The sequence below is a fragment of the Myotis brandtii genome, unplaced genomic scaffold, assembly GCF_000412655.1.
Source record: "Myotis brandtii unplaced genomic scaffold, ASM41265v1 scaffold653, whole genome shotgun sequence".
Lineage (NCBI taxonomy): Eukaryota > Metazoa > Chordata > Mammalia > Chiroptera > Vespertilionidae > Myotis > Myotis brandtii.
Window position 1 is genome coordinate 656,642 of NW_005370535.1, and position 5,461 is coordinate 662,102.

The window sequence follows — 5,461 nt, forward strand, 5'->3', positions numbered from 1 at the left end:
CCGGCACGCGCAGGCCGGCTACCTGAGACGTGAGTGTGGGACCGCGGCCTGGCCGCCTGTTTGGTCTTCTCTGCTGGCCACTGGTTCTCTGCTCGGTCCTGAACCATTAACTGTGCCACCCCCGTGTGACACCGACCCCATGGAGGCCCGGGTGGTGTCATGTAGTTCATAACTAAGAAGACAAAACTTACTAGGTGTCAAGCTTAAAGAACTTGAAATTCAACCCACACCATGTGAAAACCTGTAGCTTTCTAGGTGTTGGAATGGGGAGCTGGTAATTAATAGGTAAAACCCGTCCTAATCGTATTAAAGCTCCGTGTTTCCATAGCAACCCAGGTCTTTGAGGGGCCAGCACCTTTGTGGGAGGAGTTTCAACACTGCTTTAGGCTGGGTCTGGTGACTCTAGCAGCGGTTCTCAACCTGTGGCTCCCAACCCCTTTGTCAGTCTATCCACCCTTTCACAGGGGTGCCTAAGACCATCCCGCATATCAGATATTTACATTACGATTCATAATAGTGGCAACATTACAGTTATGAAGTAGCAACGAAAATAATGTTATGGTTGGGTCACAACATGAGGAACTGTATTTAAAGGGTCAGAAGGTTGAGAACGACCGCTAGTAAAGGGATGTGATTCCAAAGAATTGGTCAGGGTTCCCTACAAACTGTTGTTTTCTTTACCACCATTGGCATCAGTAACATCCCCACATACTCCAGCGGCCTAGTCCTCCCTTCCTCTACAACTGCATCTTTGTATTTTAATTTTGTTACTCCTAAAATTTTATTTAAGGCCATTTGGAACTCGTACTAGAGATGCTTCTAGAGAAAAATATTGGTTTTTTTTTTTAATGTTTTGTAGCAGCAGTTAGATTAAATATTTCGCTCCACTTAGAGATTCTCAGATGGTTCTGTCATTTTGTCATTCACTTGGCATCAAGTGAACTATACACATTTACAGTGTCATTTGGTCTTTCACATGTTGTTGTATGTTTATAATCTTTAATGCCCTCCCCTCCCCAAAGCTGCTGAGAATATCTCCATTTTGACTGTTGAGTTTAAATCTAGATTTCCCCTTTCTAATGGTGGAGTAGTAACCAGGATGGTTTCCATATTCAAATAAAGTGAATTATCTGTGATAGGCATGAAGAACCGAGAGGAAAGATCCCAGCATTTTTTTGATACATCAGTACCACTGATGGATGATGGAGACGATGATACTCTTTATGATCGGGTATGTGAAGGGCCTATGTTCTGTTTTCTTCTCTTCACAGACCCGTAGCTTTACAGGGCGATGGACTAGTGCTGCGTGACTCGTCCATCAAGTAGATTTTACAGCAGGCTGGCAGACAGTCATGGGCCATACCTTCTTCCTTCCAAAGGCTTCAGGGAGCCCTTGTAATTCCCTTCTGGACTTGGGGAGAGATACGCATGGCTCTCCCCCAGGTTCTGCTAGCCAGGCCTTGCGTGGCCGCAGGCAGGAGGTTCTCTCCAGGCGTTCTGCTTTTACCAGTCCTGCTTTAGGTCCCGCTTGCTATGGGAATTTGGGTTTTTCCTTTTAGGGAAAAATAAGTGTTTATGTGCTTTATAGAAATGTTTTTAGGTATCATTTTCTTTAAATTATGTCTAAAATGGTACACCAAAGCTTTCTCCAGGGGGCAATCTAACATGTGGATTCTGTACTCCTTTCTACTAGGGTTTCACAGATGACCAGCTGGTGCTCCTGGACCAGAACACACTGATGGTGGAGGAGAGGGAGCGGGAGATCCAGCAGATTGTGCAGTCGATTTCTGACCTAAATGAGATCTTTAGGGACTTAGGAGCAATGATTGTAGAGCAGGTACGTCAGTTTACCTTCCTCCTCAATGGGTTTTTCTACCATAAAATCTGGTCCTTCTCCAAACTTGGTTGACTCTGCACTCCTATCAGGAAAAAAATAATAATGTCTTCGCCCAATGTATGCATGTATATGCAAATTATATATGTATACCACTTCCATTTTTCATTTTAAAACAGTAAACTTTTCTCTAGGTAAATGTCAATAGAAGTTCTTGTGTTTTCTGCCTCAGGGGTGCTTGTAAGAGCGCCCTCCCTGGGGGCCTGGCAGTGCTGCCCAGGCTCAGCAGTGATTCTGGCAGGAGATAAGGCTTTCCTTCGAATTTTGGCAGGTTATTGGGTAATGGCGACTGGAACCACTAGCTTTCAAGTGGAATTAAATTGTTTGTTCACTGCTACAATCTGATTAGGGTATTTTATTATCTTGCCAGTAGGGATTTGGGTCCTGATCCCCCTGAAACCAGCTGAGAATGGAGTGTCAAGGCTACGGAAGATCTAGTTACATTAATTACTCCCGTGGTTCCCAGGGAACTGCTCTTGCTATCTCTTCTAATGCAGCGTGTTTCCGTTAAGAGCCCTGTTCTTCCATATAGCCCAGTGTTCCCTGCTCTCTGTCTGAACCAAGAGATTAAACAATTAAGAACAAAATTCTCCTTGAGGCAGATGTGAAATTTTACATGGTGGATTGGAGCTCACTGTTGTTGCTCTGATCCACGGAGACCTGTGCTGACGTCTGTAGACATGATAGTCAATTTCTAATCATAACCGGTCGAACTAAGCTAGCACTCTGCTTTCTTGAATCCCAAGTATTTAAGCAGCAGGTGGGCACAGAAGCTCGTCCTTCATCACTTAGAGCCTATTTCCACTGAACCGTATCTGTTTTAAAGCACCAGTAAGTCTGAATATGGCATATCCTATAGTAGCAAAATCCAAGACAAACCTCAGTTTATCAGTATTTCTTCCTCATTAACTAGACTTGATTGCAACCAACACCACACTCTTCCCCTGAATGCCTGACGCTGCTGGGTGGTGGTCCTAGAGCTTCCAGCGTGCCCTGGGCAGCGAGGCTCAGTCAGACAGATACTCCTGTGCATGGCGACATCGCGATCTGCATGTGGGTTCCTGAGGCCACTTCCCCACGTGCACTAGTTGATTTTCTGTCACTGTCATTTATTACCACAGGGCACAGTCCTTGATAGAATTGACTATAACGTTGAACAGTCCTGTATCAAAACTGAGGACGGCTTGAAGCAGCTTCACAAGGTAATCCCTTATCTTTCAGTGGTTGAGGATTGGAGGAACTGTTGCCACGTATCGAAAATTCGTCAGGGTTGTCTTCCGTCACAACTGTCTCCAGCACTCTTGCCCGCCATCACTCAGTGTGATAGTGTGGACATGGGCGTCATGCCATCCAGAGCTGACCACGTGGGCTGCCGCCCCTTTGCTGTAGCTAGTGTTTCCAGGGCACTCACACTTAGGTTGGAAGTTATTTTCCTCCTTTTAGAAAACATTTCATTCTTTGAGTCTTCTTGTTTTAGGAAATCAGTTGAATTTGCATTTGCTGAGATATGGTTAAGCATCCTGTTTGCTTGCTGCTGACGCAGCCTCTCGTGCCGTGATACCTTTCTGATGAATTGCTGGTGGAAAATCACCCTGGAGAAGACAAAAATCTAATTTTCCCTTTTAATTACCACCGTACATCTGTGTACTTACCTTGACAAAAGAGTAGTTTGTTGAAGTGAAAGTGTTATTAGCTCTCATATTCTTTGCTAATAAGGTAGCTATTTCAGGGATATTTTTGATGATATTTTTAAAAAATAAACGGAAAGCATTGTAGAACTCTGGTAATTGTTTGTGGGAAACATATCCATACGCTGCCGAGTGGCTCTCGTGTGTGATCGGGTGCATGTTTTCTCTAAAAAGAATATAATACTTCACAGAGTAAGTGCTGTCCATCTCCCCGCATCTTTGAGACCCATTGGTGTTTCTGCCACATCCTGAGCATTTTTCCAGTTCATGACTGCACTGTCCCATCCTTTTCCCCAAACCAGCCCCTTCCTCTAGCAGAGCGGCGCGGCTGTGCCAGGTCTGCCCAGGGACCTTCATGCTCTTGGTGTGCTCGTCGCTGCGCGGGGTGGCATTCGGGTCCGCCTGTAGCAAGGAAGGGGAAGGCTTGCCCTGTATGCGGAAGACTTGTTAAGCACTTAGATCCATTTGGGGGCCAGGTCTTGTTTATTAAAAGAGTAAAACGGACTTCAGTTTCTCACTCTGTAATACCCATGTTTTGATCTGCTGTGGGATTATGCATTGGTCGTGAAGTTTCTTAAAATCTAGTGAAACATGTTTTGTAGTATTACACAGGTAACGGGAAAAGCTTGTCTGCAGGAGTGTACAAATCTAGTGGGAACTAAACATTTTGTTTTAGGTTTTCCTTTATAAATCATTCTGAGAGGTTTTAAGGTATATCATTTAGTCTTGGCTTCCCTGGTGCTCTGGGTTACTTGGAAAAGTAAGCATGTTCGTCTTATCTCTCACGTCACATTGCTGGCCGTCTCCTTGGTAGCCGCTCACCTAAGGATGATTGAGCCTCGGGAGTCACTTCACACCCTGGACTCTCAAGACCTGTCTGTCCTAATGTTTCCTCCTGACGGAGGAGTGGTCCTGGGGGCAGGGCGACCCACTTAGCAAACAGAACTGCAGTCAGGTGGTGGGGACATGGAAGGACGACAGGTATTTTCATCAGTCTGTCTCCTTCTTGTCCTTCACCGTGAAATATCGAAATAGTGTCGGGGCGGGCATGCCCTTCTGGATGTGGTTAGAGACCCTCACACCTCTCTTCTTCACTGCCCCTCCTCTGGTCTTACTTCTGCAGGCAGGCATGGCGCCTGAGAATAGGCCAGGCTGGTGTGTGCAGGTGAAGCCTGGAGGTGTTGTGTCATCAGGAGCACAGGGACTTATCTGGGGAGGTGGGGGTTCTTTCTGCACTTGACCCCAAGGGGAGCACTTTCTTAGTTTTATTTCAAAGGATAAGTTTTCCTTGTTGCCATATTCAGGGAAGGTAGGAATCAAGCTGTTTGGGGCCAGCGGTTGCACATCACTGCTGTGGCACCCTTAGCCAGCAGAGTGATTTCATTATGAAGGTGCGCCTGCCAGAGGGCCTTCCTGGAGAGAGGGGTCCTCAGGGCAGTGGAAGTAGCGGCGAGCGAGAGCGGGCTCGTCTGGGCTGAAGGCTGACCTTTGCCTTCACCCTATGTCTGGGTGGCAGATCCCACACCACATTAGTGCCTCCTGGGAGACTAGTGCCTCCTGGGAGGCAGTAGATCCAGGTCAGGGGCCCTTCCACGCATGCTGAATTCGTGTGAATTGATGGAAGGTTGTAATAAAGGAGTCTGTAGCCAAGAGGTCAGCTATACAGAGGATAGGACTGGAAACGAGTGAGGCTTGATTTTGGGGAAAATGACGGCTTTTTTCCCTCCTCTTTCTGTAGGCAGAGCAGTATCAAAAGAAGAATCGGAAGATGCTTGTGATTTTAATATTATTTGTCATCATTATTGTCCTCATTGTTGTCCTCGTCGGCGTGAAGTCTCACTAAGCGGCCTGGGGGCTGTGTGTGCCGCGTGGATCCGGG

General features: G+C 46.4%; 1 protein-coding gene across 1 annotated transcript in view; it reads left to right on the forward strand.

Annotated features, from left to right (window-relative positions):
- The first annotated feature begins 6 nt into the window (after positions 1-6).
- The window catches only part of NPEPL1 (aminopeptidase-like 1), a 48,222-nt gene continuing 42,767 nt past the window's right edge, over positions 7-5,461 (forward strand). Inside the window, exons 1-4 of the mRNA XM_014528804.1 lie at positions 7-29; positions 1,140-1,231; positions 1,694-1,837; positions 3,016-3,096. Coding sequence (XP_014384290.1) covers positions 1,142-1,231; positions 1,694-1,837; positions 3,016-3,096 — 315 coding nt within the window. The 5' untranslated portion in view covers positions 7-29; positions 1,140-1,141. The remainder of the gene's footprint in view (positions 30-1,139; positions 1,232-1,693; positions 1,838-3,015; positions 3,097-5,461) is intronic.